Source organism: Amia ocellicauda, chromosome 3 (assembly GCF_036373705.1).
Source record: "Amia ocellicauda isolate fAmiCal2 chromosome 3, fAmiCal2.hap1, whole genome shotgun sequence".
In the NCBI taxonomy this organism is placed as follows: domain Eukaryota; kingdom Metazoa; phylum Chordata; class Actinopteri; order Amiiformes; family Amiidae; genus Amia; species Amia ocellicauda.
Genome location: NC_089852.1, coordinates 13,411,383 through 13,428,439, shown reverse-complemented (window position 1 = coordinate 13,428,439; position 17,057 = coordinate 13,411,383). Strand labels below are relative to the sequence as shown.

Here is a 17,057-nt window from a genome sequence, read left to right as displayed (position 1 = left end):
AAATGGAGAGCAAACGACCAGAGAAAGTGAATCGGTCTCCTGTTTTCAGCACCAAACAGGGCCGTTGTGCAGCTCAGGCTGCCCGGGGCACACTGAGCCAGCTAAGCCTCTAATTTCCTGCTCCCCATCAAGGCCACACTTCTCAGAGAGTGAGAGGGGAAAAAATAAATAAATAATTCAAAACAGGCTCTTCCAGGCGTCTGGGAATGCCCCCAACGAAAACAAAGCTGCCCCCGCCCTCTCACTAGCGTGGAACTGCTCAAACAGGTGCTTGTTGGTGTCTCACATGAACTCCAATTAAGAGCACCGACTTATTCACAAGGACCATTATAGGAGGAGCCTCCATGAGAGAAGTAGTAGTGCTGTGCACATAGTTTGAAACAAAGCTGAGTGAATGCAGGCTTTATTATTGCTGTGGACAAGCCCTGATGTCTAGAAATGCCAGATGTAACTGCAGTCAATAACCGAATGAGTCATGACTGGAATACATAATTTTACTAATTGAAAAGGCCTTTAAATCAGTTAAGGTCAGACTATCATTTTCACAGAGATATGAACGCTTATTTCTTAAAACATTTTAATATGGAGAATAATAAAATAAAGTAGACTGTAGAAAATAAGTACACTGTCAAACTGAAGCATGCATTTCCATGCTATTTCATTCAACTTATTGCACATCCTGTTAGTTGGCTCTGTGCATCTCTGTTGTTGTTTCTGCAATTTACAACGCTATAAAAACCATTTCAGTAAAAACAGCCACAAAAAACTCGGCATGACTGAGAATTTAATAAGTATCCACATCTGATGTTGGGCACAGGTCTGCTGTAGCATCAACCAGCCTGGAGGAGGAAGTTCCTGGCTCACCTGTAGGGTCTGCCCAATGCGCTTCAGTGGAGTGGCCTTCACCGGCGGGATCAGGTTTGCCAGGGACGTCACCCGGGACAGTGGCTTCACTCGCTTGTTACTGGGCTCCTGTCAAAGATGGACACAAACAGTGCTGTCAGAACACTGTGACAAAGCCTGGAGGGTCCGTCAGAACAGGAAGTAACATTCTGAGCAAAGAACAAGAACAACACTGAATGCACACACAGAGGTAGGAGAAACTTAAGAGAAGGGAACGTAGGCGACACTCCTTTAAGTGGGTGCTGAGCAAGGTCAGATACTCACAAATGTGTGAATAAAATAGAACTGGTCCTAAATTAGCTATTAGCACTGATCTGATGTGAAGAATGTAATAGCCTGGTCCAGAATGCACTGAAATATTCAACAGATATCAGTTGATGCTTTCCACACACAAGTATTACATAAGTCTCTTGTCCTTCCTTAGTTGGAGAAGGGCTTATCCTCTGATGCGGAGCCAGAGAGAGTCTGATGACCTGATGGGTACAGTGCTGGGCTTGGCTGTTGTCTGTCTCGCCTCTCTAATATCTACTCAGCCCCATGTTTACTCCCACCTCTTACTGACCACAGCAATTGGCTAACAAATCCTACACATCACTTAACCATTGCTGCCTTTAACCCACACTCACAGCACGCCAGCATTAGCACCCTACCTGTGACCTATGGCTTGATAAAGCTGGAACCGAGAAAGATGAAAATAAAGCTTATTTTCAGTTTACTATATTGACCACCTTTCCCTGGCGCCGACCACTGCCTCAAATAAAACCCAAACACCCCTGCAGGACAAAAGAGCGTTTCTACCTTAAGTCTTGAGATCTCCATCCCACTGTGACACTGGGCAGCCGCTGCTGAAAGCCCCCCTGGACAAGAGATACCTAGCACTTCTCCTTTCATTGACACAGGACCCACAAACAATAGCCCCCCTTCTCCGTCATCTCCCCTCCTCAGTCATCCCTGGACAGGCAACACTGGCCATTCGCCGGTACGACATCTGAAGGAATCCTGGTTCTCCTTGCCAGACGCTCTCCCATGCTGTAGAAGCTGCACCGTTTCCCGCAGGTGACAAACACCACCAGAGCCAACAGGAGGCTGGTAGGGGGAGCAACACGGGAGCAGAAAGGCAGGTGGAGTCTATAGATCAAGCAAGCGCCTGCAGCAGAATGCCAGGATCGACCTGTGTGCTGGAGCTGTGAGGCACAGAGGACATGCCAAATTTACTCTTCTGTACATCGAGGAAAAAAAGTCTCAACAACAAAAAAAAAAATAGCAGGTAGTGGATGGAGATCACCCACCTACAGAGTCAGAGCCCTTGACAACAGCTCCCCCAACCTTCTCTCCCTCCTTCCTTCACAACTGTGATCTCCCTGCGTGACGTCAGTGTAGCGGCTGCATCTGTATTACAAGAATAGCTCTACGCCCCCTTCTTCACGCTGCCTGTCCAGCCCCCCCGACCCAGGGAGCTCCCATCTATCACTGCCTCGAAGCAGCACCTGTGCGACGGGGCAGGGCTCTTAAACAGCATCAATCACTTCCTCTCCAGGGCTGCCCTATCGCTTATATTTCTGTGTCGTCTTTCTTGGTTTGAAGATGTCTGAATGCATGCAAGCTGCTCCGTCTCCTTGGTTCAGCCTGATGAAATCACATTCTCACTGTCATAGGATGGCTGCATATTAATGGATGTCCCTTGAGACAATGTATAGAATAAAGTTCTAAAGCCAGTTTTGTCAGGTTTTAAATGCTGAATTTACAGGTGAAAAACAAATCTGGCAAAGCAAAATGCAACCTATAATTACCATATAACAATTTTTGCTGCCATCCATGTTTGCTGCCTCTTATCTGAACCTCTTTAGAGTAGACCACTGTTCTGCGATTGTAGGGATTATAAAGTCTGATTGGTTTTGAACACGTACCGAATGTAGCAATGTAAAATGTGGCCTGTTTTGTGATGTAAACTACTCGATATTACTAATTTTACCATTATTAATACATTAGGCAATATATGTGCCATCATCTGGTATAATTAAAAGTAACTCAATCACTGTCAGCAGGGCTACCTTTTGAAGTTTGGAACAGGAAACGAGGATACATTCACATGCCAAATAAGAGGCACAAACGCTTTTGTTAGCACCGACTGTCAAAGTTGAACAGGCAGATATCCCCACATCTGTAGGTTGTGCATCATAATGTAGCCCAGTTTAATGTTACATTACCAAACAACACTATCACAAAACATGGAACATAATCCTACGCTAAACCCCTGCTAACTCATATCTCACAATGATCTCCCCCCGCGCTGTGTGAAACTCAAGATCCAGCCGTTGGGTCTTGGTCTGCTGCTGTATTCACTGGCAAACAGTGGCTCTAACTCTAAACAGCTGCCATCAGGATCAGAGGAACAGCCTGAGGGCTCCCCTTTAACCACGGTGCTTCTTATCTCGGTCATGGAAATAGGCCCTTTCTATGAGATCTGATTGGGCCTGGCTGTTCAGTGTCAGGCAGCTCCACAATAGCAGCCAGTACTAGATACCCCAGGGCAGAGGGCCTGTGTCTATATCCTCCTTATCAGCCTCTTGCCATGGTACAATTCTCTCATGTCTTTATTATGCAACATTTTCATTCTTATGGTTTCTCATGTAATTCAACCTCTCCACCACCCCCTTCCTCCTACCCTTCCTTCTCGTACATGGTGAACTCAACAAAGACTGCTGAACTGAATCAGTGGTGGCTGGACTAGAGGCAAAATAACTGAGCTGACAGCATGCGGGGGGGAATATCTGCTGTAAGAGGCATATAAACAGAGATCAGGACCCTTGTTAACCATGCTATAAAAAAACAGAAGCCACTATATGAGATCAAAATGGCCACACACTATTAAACACTACCTGTATAATTTAGCTATGATCGTGTGATGCAGGCCCTTGACACACGCAAGACAACAAAACGGCTTGCCTGACCCTTGAAACAAAATAAACCCTTTCCTTTTTCTTCCGTCTCTTGTTACAAGATCTTGTCCCATTGAGGGCAGGATAGCATTGAACACATTGCGCCTGTGCAGACGTGGGTCTGACATTGACCCGAACGCAGGCACGCACTCTGCTTGGCTCAATAACACCACGGTTGTTGGGCCTGGTTGGGTAGATGCCTCCTGGCAAGCTGTGTATGGTGGATTAGCACCAAATCAATGGCCATCTGCGACAAACATCGAATCTGAAAATTAATACACAGATCCACAATCCCCTCCAGAAACAGAAATGTCAGCACTGCTGTTACTGTTATTTTTTCCACTGAGCTGCATGCAAGGCCTGGGTGATGAAGAGAAATGGGGCTCAGGCTATAGAGGGCAGCATTAGATATTGCTAGATATTGAGGAAAGGAAATGGCACAGACAGCCACGATGCACCGAAGACATGAAAGACATTCAGCCCTGCTCAGGGGGGACAACGCGAGAGGGAAGATCCTGATTTGCTCAATTCCGGCAGTGAGTAGATCCACGAGTACAAGATGACTCACAAAAGGTTCCCCAATTGTAGGGCAGCTTTGCCTCTGAGGAGGAGGAGAACTCGAGCTGAGGCCGTGACTTGAAGCCCAGCTTTGACAGAGATTACATGTGGTGAATTCGCTCCCTGCACCTCCTACAACCTCCCCCGAGTCATTCTTTTTCAGAAGAGTCCCAGGGTGTTGTTGATAAGTGATATAGAGGTTCCAAGCCTTATTTCCAGCTCCTTGAGACAACACTGTGAGGATGCCCTTCTTTGGGATTGATGTTCCTCACATCAGGGCTCAGAGACACAGTCATTTTTACAGGCCAATGCCTCAGGCGTGTTTCTATTCCAGAACAGGCTGTCTGGATAAAGACAACCGCAAATTGGAGTTTCCTGGAGAACATCAAGTCACCCCCCCGAGAGGATGAGAATGAGAACTAGGACACACATTAGCCCGTCTCTACACCCACTGATCTGGATAAGTCTGCACATTAAGGTGGCCCATTGCCCCCCCTCCTCTCTCTCACACTCTCCAGGTTTTTCCATTGTCAAACCACTTAACACACCGTCAGCTGACCTGCCAATGTACCTGGGTCTCATAGCCTATTACTGTACTTGGCTACTGTAAATCCCACCATTCCCTTAAACAATTATCGCATTTCAAATAGCCAGAACCTAAATAAAGAAGCAGGTACGAGACTATGTACGTTTTACAATGGAAAAATTCTTAACCGTTTATTCAACTGGTCTGCTTTCTGTAAAGGTCCAACTAGATGTACACTGCTTTCCAGCAAACACAACAAACAGTCCCTTATTAAAGGTAAAGTATACTTGCTTTAGAGAATGATGGCTGTAGGGATGAAGCAAAGCAAAAGAGGGGACTTGCAAAAGCTTCAGTATTAAACACTTCCCCAGAGAGCAAAAGAACCTTATGCAACGCCAATTTGGTTGTTTTCCTACGTATAATCACAGCGAAAGTCCAACTCTGCTGGAAAAGCTGGTTCAAGTGACAATAAAATCTAAGTGACAGTAACAAAGAATGGTTTAGACCGGGCACACAGTGAAACAGGTGCCAAGAAAGAACTGAAGAAGCGGGAAAATTGTGCTATTCCAGTCATGGCTCTCCCCTTTGACGAAGTTGTGGTACACAAAACAGTCTTGACTACTCTCCAATCCCAGGAGTCAAAGCCACCTGTTCTCCCAGCACGACAGGCCCGACAATGACATGGGTGCTGGAGCATGTGAGAACTTCTGGAAATAGACCTTACATAAGCTTACAGCAAGTGGCCCAATCGTCTGAGAGTGACTAAACCAGGAAGACTATTCCCCAGTGGCTGGGTTTGAAGGAAACCCACTGTAATGGTTTAATTGTCTCGCTGTGTGTTTCTCTTTCCAACAAAAGACAAGACATTCAAGAAAATGTCAATTCGACAATTTATCAGACACATCAAATGAATGTCTCTTCCCAAAAAAATAATTACAAAAAGGCAATACACAAGGCACTGTCAAATTGCACTTGGAACAGATTTTCGTGGTACTTCATTTGGCACTTCTGCACTGTACAATCCATAGTACTAGTCAACTGCTGCCTCCAGTTTCTATTCCAGACTGCCCACCCACTCCAACACTGCTCCCAGGGTCACAGCGGACGGGCTGACCTTCATCTGACTGAAGCGCCGCCTCTCCCAGCCCTGCACCCAGATAAGATTGCACTGCGATCCCTCTGCACCGGCCAGGTTTATTGCTGAACCTTTAACAGCCGGTAATAAAGCTCAACTCAGAGGGGTACACTGACTGATGTCCCTCCCTGCCTGTTGCAGTTCAGTGATAAGACAAGTCCTCCTCCACTGATAGCAGAATAAAGAATGGGCTTACTCTCCCCCGGCTACCTTATGTTAACTTCTGACACCAGATGGAACTTTATCTCCAGGCCACCTCGGAGCACAAACAACCAGCCATTGACGTATTAATGGTGTGAGGTTATGCATTTAATGACGACACTTTTTGGCTGAACCGAAACAAAAATGTCATCGCAAAAAAAAAAAAAAATACAGGATTGTATGCCTCAAACACTGGACTATCATGCTCGGTCTCTTTACCATTCACACAGGGAAACAGCATTATAGGAAAATCCTCTACTTGTCCACTGTGGAAATCTGGAGTCCATTTCACCAAACTGCTATGCATGATAATTTGACCCAAGCTGTATGGAGACATGTCTTTGCAGTTCTCTCGCTTGTGCCTCTTTTTCTTGTTACACTTCCTTTAATCATGCAATGATGATTAAGCAGTCTGCTACTCTCACTGACACCAGAAAAGTTTACTGTGAGTTCCCCTTAGTCAAGCAGTAATACCCAATCCAGAAGGACTAATCACATGACTTTTTGTTCCTGAAATGTATTATGGTTCCATAAGTACTGTGTTCCTGAGCTTGGTAAGTGTATTACTAATGTTGTTGTCTCGGAGAGGTTACCGCAGTGCTGATGTGTCATCTGGTTACAAAGACTGGCATTGTGATGGCACCAAAACCTGAGCGTGAATACGAGTAATCTAGTTAATGTGAATTGCGTGATGCATAAATCCAATTTTACTCCTTGTATTTGGTAAAGAAATAAGGGATTTTAATGAATAACTATCTTTTCACAAGTCTCCAAAAGGAATCAACCACCCCATGTCATACATTCTCATGACTTGCATACATTGTTCCTCTATAACACTGAACTTAAAGCTTTACATTTTTTCAGGGCTTTAAAGTTCAGTTTTTCCCTTCTCTCCCTCGCAGCCTGAAAGTGTGCCTCTCGGAAGTCTCAATCCCTTCAGATTTTCCTGGAGCGGCAACTGCCACGATGCTCCAGGGTGTAAAACAACTCAGTCAGGTACACAAATTCCACCACTCGCTCTTCTTCCAAAACAAAATCAGTCCCTTGAAATACCGCCCGATTCCTTGCCTTACTCCGGGAGGCACGCACACGCAGGGAAATTAAAAGATGTCTTACATACTTCAGAGAGGTAACTTTGATCCCTTTTTGTTTTAAGATAGCTGCAAATCTCCGGTAATTGGGCACCCATCTGGTAGTCTTTAACCAGAGAAATTCTTCAGAAGCCAACATGCAAAATCAGGATCTGATGAGACGGCAGAAAACCGCATCGGGTATAAAATGAGTGAAAGGGGAGGAAATTGCTCCAATCAAGATCCGATCATTGGAAAAGACTCAGGACTTGACTGGATTTGGCAGAGAGGAGTGACTGAACAGTGGATTGACAGCAGCCCTGTCTGAACAGGATCTTACAGAGACACTCTCCTGCTATTCAATCACCATTTTCCTTTAGTTTTTACTCAGCTTGAAGTTCACAAACACCCGTCACACTTTTAATGCAGCAGCAATTTAGAAAGGGCTCCAAAGAAATCCACTTCTGTTTGTGAACGAGCAACAGTCAGCAAAAACAGTACAGCTTTTAACAAGTGCCCTGAGGGTGCTGTAGAGATTTCTACCCCACATTCACTGGCATTGTAAAACAACCACCTAGGGAGATTTAAAATGATTAAATGATTTTGCTGACAAACATTACCAAAAAGAAAAGAACTTTAAAAATCATGACAGAAGAGCTTCTTCCCTCAATTATTTTTCTTTAAAAATGTGTTTCAATATTTTATCTTTAAGAGCTGATACAGACGAGGGTTCTTAGATAATACAGTCTGGGTACTGAATAACACGTCGCCATAGTTTTACAAAATCTGTTTTCGGTTTTCCAGGTGCTCAGAGAAAACAAGAGGTCTGGGTAGACACCACAGAGTAAAAAAAAAAAAAAAAAACGGTCAAACTCAAGCATCTTACTTGGTTTGTCACAATTTCTGGAAAGAATTTGGAGGTTATTTAAACAACTTAGAGCGTGTCTGCTTGTTTTTGTGGCTGGCTGGCTGGACTGCAGTGTTTGTTTGCCTGGCTGAGGTGTTGGAGGCAGTGTTATCAGATGGTACTATGTGTTATAAGCCTGGGGCCACAGTGCTGTTTGAATTAATGATTTTACCTCATGGCCAAGCAAGTGAGAATCAAACATGACTACCGCCCTCTGTGCCTCCCTCCACCTCCTCAGTTGCCTTCTCTCCCTGTCTCCTGTGACTGTGCTGTGAAGGGGCTCTCACAGTGCAGGTAAATAAGCCACAATGTGGGAGTGAGGTGTAGCTGAGGGGCAGGGTAGAAGAGGGGTCGCTGTTTGAACCAGAGCAAGCAGAAACCTATCTGGAAAGATCAAACACTTCCTTTGGCATGGAACTCACACAGCCTTTTTCTTTGTGCGCTTCAGCCATATCACTTTCCACCCCTTCTGCCTGCACAGTTTTTAGTGGAGCTTTAATTACAGCCCTAACTCTCCGAGTCCTATGGCCATCATCTCCACTGTGAGGGAATCTTGGCTGCCCGCATCGATTTGCGGTTTTCCCCACAATACATCCCCAAACATATAAAAATCATCCTTCTGTACAAGAATCTCCGTCAAGGCACTGCATGGCACACAGAGACAAACTTTTAGAGTATGTGGTGTTGTAGTGTGCTCTGTTCTGTGCTTGGTAGTGTCACAATCTTAACCACTGCTGATGCATGCCCCATTGACTTGTACCACATCTAAAATGATCAATGCTGCAGGAAAAGGCCATCATAAAATTGAAAACGAAGCTCTCTACCATAAAGACTTACAGTATTGCACACCTTAAACAATACACAACTCCACAAGCCTCTGCTTAAGACCAAGCATAATCCATTTGGAGGAGTCCATGTTCTGATATTTCAAAAGCATTCATTTAGTTCAGCAAAGTACCTTCCCATCTTGCCCAACCACAGCCACTCATGCTAATATTGGAGAATCAGGATAGTTATGGCAAGCGTCACGTTTTAAGTAAACTAGCATCTTTTCTTGTGCACGTTTTAATTGTGTTCCTAGGAAAAGGTTGCCGTTCACTGGATGCAGCAGCCATTCCGAGAAGAAGAAAAAAAACACCTCTTAAACAGCCTGCAATAATGTATGCCGGTGCTCAACAACAATTTGGTTTTCAAAGAGATATCTGCACTGCTTAATACTAGCAAACTTTAAAGCGGTAAAAAATAAACCTCTAATTTACAAAAGGCGTAATTGTTATTTATTCAGATAATCAAACAGTCCACACGTTAAAAAAACAACATGAAAGGCAGCTGGAAGAATTACTGTGAAAGCTGAGCAATCACTGTTCTTTGGAGTCCGACAAAAGAAAAGAAAAATGTTAGCACTTGGTAACCCGATGAGCTACAGCAGCTCCGCTCTTCCAACGCCGCGCTGAGGGGGAAGCAGCAGGCGCACGATGCACACGCACAATATCGCTTTTTGGCCGCAAACAGAAAAAACAAATGCATTCATTTGAACTACTGTATTTTGCTTAAATAAAGACATGCATATACACGGGAGCAATAGCATGCCTTAATATGTATTTGACGCCGGTAGTTTCACGTGTGACACATAATTGCTCCGACATTCTCACTCTTCGCCGATACCACTGCTAGTTTTTTTTTGTCGTTTGTTCATTTATTTATGGCCGACGGGGGTTTACCTAGTGTTTGGGTTTAAAAGAGATGTACAGAGATGCTTGACCACAACGCACCCGAAAACGCCGCAAAGCGACACAAAGAAGAATTCAATAATAGAATGCATGTCATTATATGTCCAAAATTAAAATAAGTAGGCAAAACCTTTTATTTTAGCTTCAGTTACCTTGTCACAAAACCAGTCTCACTGCCCGTACACATTACAATAGTTTAGAAACACAATTAGAAGAAACTATAGCTACTGGTTGCACGAACAAGATTAATACAAACTAGCACCAAAACTAAAATGATCATTGTTATTATGAATGTCATTACAACCACAACACTAAATCAGAAATACCACACACACAATCTAAGAAAAACTGGTGCCAAAACGGGCCAATTAACAGTAAACGCATTTGCTGGTGGTTATATATAATTAGCTATTAAAAACAATGCAATCATCGGGTTTAAAGCTATGCATTCCACCCAAGCAACATTTTTTGCAAGAAGCTGCGGGCGAGCTTTTCGCTGGGAGTCCGGCATTATTTCAACTCTGCCATTATATCTGCGGTCCCTTTTAGTCGCTATAGCGCTTGACTATATGGCACACAAACTACAACAAGGTGTCTCCGAAACGTACCTCCACTTCTTTGACGGGGCTGCTGCTCACCGTCTGCACTTCCAGGGCGCAATTGGCCCTCTTGGCGACCAGGTAGAAAGGGTAATCCTTGGCCACCATGCTGGCAGTCTCGGAGGTCACAGCAGAAGCTATAGCAGCAGGGTAGTCAAAGGCAAAGCTGTGTCTCGCAGCCACGGTGCCCGCCAGCTCTGCCGAGTTCAAATCCGCACTTAAACGGCTGCCAACATGGCCCGGACCCTGTCGCGCACTGGGGAGAATGAGCCGAGCCGAGCCGAGCCGAGCGCACCGCCCCCCGTGATGCGGGCAGCACGCCTCCTCCTGGGAGCTGTTACAGACAGACAGACAGGCAGGCAGACAGACAGACAGACAGGCAGACAGGGGGAACCGCGCCGAACAAACGACCCTCCTGCGCTACATCAACATCCAGACCAAAAAAAAAGATCGTCTGTAAACCACAAACTAGCAACCAGCTATGTTGTGTCCACAGTCTGAATCTGACAGCGCAGTTTCCTTGCATGTTAACCTATACGATAGATGCGTGTTCTATTCGTTTTTATTCTGGTTTCATTTTGTAAATATATAAAGTATATTCATATTTCTTTCTATCGACGAACGCAACCCCGTTTGCCGGCGTGACCTAGTTTCTGTTCCCCCAGCTGAATCAGTTTGAGGAGTTGATACAGCTGCCAGCTTTATAGTGGCTTGTTTTGTCTACCAATATGAGCAGCCACATTGCATAGAGCTATAGAAAAAACAACGAGAATCACAATACCAAAACCAATATATAAGTATAAAGAAAACAATTTCACATCCAGAGTTGGCAGGAAAATACTGAGCTCGTGTCTACCATACTACACAAGCTCGGTGCATATTGTTAAAGAGAAAAAGGACTACAACAGATAAATATACTGGATGCATATCAGCCACAAAGTCAGGACACAGACAATTCCATCTAGTAAAAGACTTTTACATCCACCAATAATTTGAGGTAGTCAGGGAGCATATTAAATCACGTTCCTACTGCAGTATATCAGCAATGGCCACCTTGTGTTTTGGATTTGCATAGATTTCAATAGTCTAAAACGTATCCCCCCCCCACTTTACATGCATCTAATGTGTTACACAATTTACATTCCTCAGAAATGGTATATATATATATATATATATATATATATATATATATATATATATATACACACACACACACACAAAAAAAAAACTGTAATTCATTGATTTGCAGCTTGGGGGCAGATACATCTATAATACATATCAAGAAACATTTTAATGTACATATATACTGTAATTTAACTGATTTTATTTAATGATTATTCTGGCAATGAAATGTCACCTGATGTGCTGATTTGACTCTTGCTGTACTCCAGCTCTTATTAACTAAGCCTAAAACTACTGCTATCAGCAGAAGATTTTAATCTTAAATGGAAATTGTTTTACAATTGCACGCTGCATTATGTTGAAGCCAAAAGGAAGATGTGTTGAAATAGGAAAAAGACAGAGGGGGGGAGAGAAACGTGTCAAAGCAAGAAAAAACTCTGCAGAGGGCCATCTTATGAGAAAACACAACTGACCGCAGAATGAAATGAAACAGCGCCAGAGAAGTTCAGGGAAAGGATAGCTTAACACCACGCACTGCATGTGAAAATTTGCATGAGTAGAATTTCATCAATTGCACCACAGTCGTCAGAGCTGATGTTTTTTTGTTTATTTTTTAAAGGCAATAGTGAGTCTGCCCTGTGGACTTCTTAGGAACTGGTTTCCGGGTTGCAGGTATTCGTTCTTCTACACCCCATTCCGAGAAACTGTAGCCCAGCCAACACTTTCAAAATGTTCAGCACACTGCACACATTTAGGTTGCTTGTTTTATAATCCCAGCATGTTTTTTGCAAGAGATGTTTTGGGGGTTGGTTGAGAGAGCATTGAAAAAAAGAAAAATAGCCTCTGGTCATCCCAGCAGACCCAGAATGTGTGGCATTGCTGGCGTCTTATGGTTTTACGAGTATATGTACTGCGAGTTCAGCAAGTTCCTTTTTGAGAGCAGCTCTTATTTCAGACAGCAGGAAATTTGGCCCGGTCTAAGTGGCTTTGTTCTAAAAGGCTGAGCAGTTCCTGCCATTGTGTTCCTATCAGGGCCTGGGAAATGAGCCATAGCACAGGCCCTCTAATCCCAGCTAGGCTCACACTGTAAACAAACAGTGACTTTCAGTGACTTTACATTTAGAGAGAGAGAGAGAGAGAGAGAGAGAGAGAGAGAGAGAGAGAGATGTCACTCAAGCAGCAAGAATTCTGTTGAAAATAACAGGTCCACAGAATGGATTCTCCCTTGAGTATACCTGATTCAGACACCAAGGATGAACACACACGTACAGGGGGAAGGTGTTTTTTTCTGACCAACATGACCTTTCACCTTTCACTTGCTGAATTGCAATCATCAAGTCATCAAGTACATTTTGTTGATCACATAAAACATTTAGCATTTAAAACAACAACAAAAAAGTTGTCATGGACACCAAGTGTGGGGCTGTGTAAGCTAAACTGAAGATCCACATGCCATGGCCCCATGTCATAATTCATGCACATTGTCATCTCAGTTGTACTTGTTTCCCCAAATCCCACTTCATAAGAACGCATACAAATTACTCTCAAGACAAAGGTTAGTTTAATGGAAGGTAAAAAGATGAAGTTTGATGAACAGTTTCTCTTTTGATTTAGACCCTACAATATGTCTATACAGGGATCATTATGGGCCCTACAGGTTGTATTTGTGGGCAGAGTATTCAGGTCATCAGGTTTACAGATGACAGGAGAGCATCAATTTCTTGGGTAATTTCTAAATAATGACAAAACGGCAGGCAGGTTTAGAATAACAGATACATTTTCTCATGAAACATGCTTAACTTTCTCAACAATCATCCTTGCTTGGGAATTTTTCTCTGGTCAGAGGTTTGGTTTAGATAAATGGTTTTGCAGTTTGTTTTTTTCTGCTGGTGCAACAGGAAATTCAGTATAAACACCTAAAAATACCTTCTGAGAGATGCAGCGATAGCATCCTGTTCCCGTAAGACAGGCTGACAGACCAGACAGGGGATTGCTGACACAGGAAACAGTGACAAGATCTCTATTGCTAATCAACACTGGGCCCTGGGTGCGAGCATGAGGCCGGCGCAGGTCTCAGAACCATATGAAGTTCACACAAGCCACAAACCACTAAAAGGCAGTGATGTTTGTCCAAAGTACACTTCTCAAAGGGAGCTGCCATTCCCAATAATATCTAAAGTTGTAAAAAAATGTCAAGTGCTATTCCCAAACGCTAGGTGATTCATGTCTACAATGACTCACCTTCTGTGATTCCGGGGACTGATAGTTATACCTGAAATTACTTTCTTCTGAGAAAGAGATGTGCTCATGAGTGGGATTGGCTTGCTACTAGGTATGGTCAAAAGTCTTTGCAGATTTGAAAAAAAGTAGTAGCAATATGTCTAACAGAGAAAAATAAACTTAAAAATAATTCCTGCCATCTGTCTCTTCCTCTGCTGGCCAACTAGCTGTATCTCCCTCTGCTCTCATACCTACGTCCTTTACCTTGTCCCCCTGTGGTGTAATTTACAGATGCTACAGCTGGCTCCTGCCCTGCACCCTTATGCTGCTCTGTCCTGCTGCTTCTCAATTACACCAAATGCACACACATCCATATACATATTGATATATGACCTCCATTTTTCTTGTATGTGCATGGTTTCCTGCATGTTTCACAAATTAAACTCCTGCACCTTGTAATTTATGATATGTAATGGTTTCATCCTGTATTTGTAACAGATATTTTAATGTTATTGTTATAATTACTGTTCTGTTATTATTGTTACTAGCAGTTTTGATAAAACAAATAAAACAATAAATACACTAATAAATCAATAAACAGCATTCCGGTCAGCCTGGATCACGCTTGGCACGCTTCAACAAACAAAGACAGCTCTTAATAAAGACAGGCGTGTAAATACAACAATTATGATACACTGGAGCCCCCATTTCAGATCAGTCACTCTGCCCGTGACTGTGAAGATATTTTGACAGCCAGCATGTTCAGACCTCCTCCTAAATGCCTGATGAGCGTGACAGTTGAAGAGATTAATGTCTCAGCCACTTTGTCAGGCCTTGTTAATCTTCACTGCTGTGGAGTGACATTGATTCTGCTGGTATCTGGTGTACTATTCATAAATTACATTAAAGTCAATCTCATGTGAAAACAAATAAAAAAGACCACCTATTATTTGGATTTCGAAACTCAAGACTTGCCTTTTTTATACCTGACGCAGACAGAGATTAGGTACTGGGATTCAGTCCCCTGTATCCAGTTTACAGATAGTGTACAAGGGGAGCTACCCGGCTACCCAGCTACCCCTTTTCCCAAGAGACCATCATTTAATTAACAGGCCCATTTGGACCACTGACTTTCCGCCCCACTGCGAGAAGTTTTCTGTGTACTGAGGTATTAATAGCATGAGCTTTTCAAGTTAGGGCAGATCACCAATCTCTATGATTTGTACCGGCTGTAGCTCACAAGAATGTTGTATGGCCTTCTGGGCATTTTATGCTTTATGGTCTAACATTTCAGCCGAGGGACATGCAGAGTTGTCAGTTCTGAAATGTCCTAATCAAATGCCCCATCGCTGATGCAATCCCAAAACAACTTGTGAAGAACAGGGATCATTGGATTGTCATAAGGTGGTTCACTCGAGTATTCAATGCTGGATTTGGCTGTACGGGCAGGGTGGCAGGACCTCCTTGGTTTCTAGTTTTGGAGTGTTTAGTGCAGCTCTCTCCCTCCTGCGTCAACTGTGTTCACCCTTAACCTGTAAACACAAGCAGCACAGCATGGCTTGGGGCAAAGTAGTCAGACGCACTTTGGCAGTTCACTGCACCAGCCAATAGGGATTTTAATTATAGGTCTGAGTGGCAGGGAGAGGGGGGTTTGTAGAGCGGGAGGAGTGGGGGGGATGACAGGAAGCCCCCCTCAAAGAGAAGCCAAGACAGCACTTCTAGATGCAAATTACAGCCCTTGCACTGACTGTGGTGACGCTTTCTGCAGGTTAGATTACAGCGTTTATTTCTGTTTTCATTAGTTTATTTAATCAAGTCATAAAAAGCATGTTGTGCTCTCCTGCAAATCACACAATATGTGTTAATAATAGGAAAGACCGTTAATGTGAATGATACCCGCTTTTTATTTATTCTGGTATTATACATTTGAAGTAAATGGAATCGCAGATTAGGAGTGCTATTTTGAACTCACGCACAAATCATAGAGTACAATTTAATATGACACATCACTCAAGTCATTATTATTATAATTATATTAATGTATCATTATATTTTGTTTTATGTTGATGATTGATATTACTATTGTTTGTTTGCAGTGACAAACAATCACAAGCAAAATCTCTGTTGAAGAAAGAAATACAAGCATGTCTATTTCTTTCCTGATGTGATACCTATTGAATTCAAAACTGTATACTAGAGACCCACACACCCACCCCTCCAGCATGAATTTCACAAATCACTCATACAGCCAGGTGAGCCATCGCTGACTGATTAGAGAACAGCAAAACATGTTCGTAATGCTGTCAAGAACCTGTCAGCTGTCCAAACATAGCAGTGCTGCTCTCCAGTACTGAAACTTTGCAACATTTTGTATTTCTGCTGGAAAAGCTATTGTCCAAATATGTAAATTACTTGTTGTTTAATATACATTTAATGACAAGGGGGTGGGTCCTTAAAGAAAAATGAAAGGGGTCTAAAAAAGACCATACATCACCCCCATCTGTATTTTACCACACTGGTGGATCTAAACACCTTTAAAGTCCTGCAACAACACACTGCACATCGGAAAATAACAGATGCTCTGTCTTTCTGAGGAATAAGTATATTGTATAGAGTTACCATTATCATGTATCTGTCCCCTTTAAACAACATGGAAAAGATACCAAAATAAGTTATTATTGTTTGCCTGGAAGAAATGCGTAAAAGTATTTACTACAGAATATTAATGCAAAACGCGAATCAGGCCTGATGTGGGCAGCATGATGCCAGACAGGAATGCTTCAGAGCGGCAGGGCATTTGATTTAGCCCCTGCATCACACCCAGCTGTATTTGCCCAGGTGAGAGGACCCATTGAGATTACTAATCTGCGGCTCTATACATGTGTAAATGAGTATAACAATTGGGGTGTGGTGTGTGTGGGTGTGTGTGGGGTTGGGGTGATGGGGGAGGGGGGGTAGGAGGAATCATGGGGGGGGGCTTGTTAGATATAGCAGCAGATCTCCGTGATCTAACCTTGTGCTTGAAGGGAGGCCCTTTTGTTCACCCTGTAATTATCAAGATAATGAATGATTCCTGCAGCCACAGGAATTCTGCACCCCCAGCCGTGCGCATCCTAAAAGCCATTTAATACGACTGTGTGATTCAAT

At 43.3% G+C, this 17,057-nt stretch overlaps 1 protein-coding gene across 3 annotated transcripts in view; it reads right to left on the bottom strand.

The window, feature by feature from the left end:
- The window catches only part of arhgef3 (Rho guanine nucleotide exchange factor (GEF) 3), a 95,514-nt gene that overhangs the window by 17,963 nt on the left and 60,494 nt on the right, over positions 1-17,057 (bottom strand). For 2 of the 3 annotated variants that reach the window (XM_066698257.1, XM_066698259.1), the window contains one exon: positions 865-972. In XM_066698257.1, coding sequence (XP_066554354.1) covers positions 865-972 — 108 coding nt within the window. Of the gene's footprint in view, positions 1-864; positions 973-10,577; positions 11,124-17,057 lie in introns of those variants that run through there. The other variant, XM_066698258.1, reaches the window with a different exon arrangement.